The 344-nt window shown below is 30.5% G+C and overlaps 1 protein-coding gene across 1 annotated transcript in view; it reads left to right on the plus strand.

The window, feature by feature from the left end:
• Window positions 1–221, plus strand: part of LOC119590906 (cuticle protein 64-like) — a 6,763-nt gene extending 6,542 nt beyond the window's left edge. Inside the window, exon 5 of the mRNA XM_037939642.1 lies at window positions 168–221. Coding sequence (XP_037795570.1) covers window positions 168–221 — 54 coding nt within the window. The remainder of the gene's footprint in view (window positions 1–167) is intronic.
• Window positions 222–344: the final 123 nt, after the last annotated feature.

The following is a 344-nucleotide window of genomic DNA, read 5'->3' on the forward strand; positions in this document are numbered from 1 at the left end:
GTACCAGGCATCTTTGGATTTTCACTTAGAAATCTACAGTTATAAATACCAAAACTAAAATGTGGCTCACCAGTTTAAATTTTCCAAAAAGTTGGATACTGTTGCACAAGTCATAAATCTCTGTAATTGTCATGAATTATTAATTAACATACATTAAATTTTTCCAGACAAGGTGCATACTCTCGTTCAATGTTTGTTTAAATTATCGAGGCAACTCTTAGATTAAAGTTGGAAAATTGTTAAAACCTTTGTCCTCGTAACTCAAAATTCATATTTTCATTTTCTACAACAAAAAAGGGTACGGCAATGAATATGGGGGAAAAATTTTCCAGTATTAGCATTAT

The sequence above is a fragment of the Penaeus monodon genome, chromosome 28, assembly GCF_015228065.2.
Source record: "Penaeus monodon isolate SGIC_2016 chromosome 28, NSTDA_Pmon_1, whole genome shotgun sequence".
Classification (NCBI taxonomy): Eukaryota; Metazoa; Arthropoda; class Malacostraca; order Decapoda; family Penaeidae; genus Penaeus; species Penaeus monodon.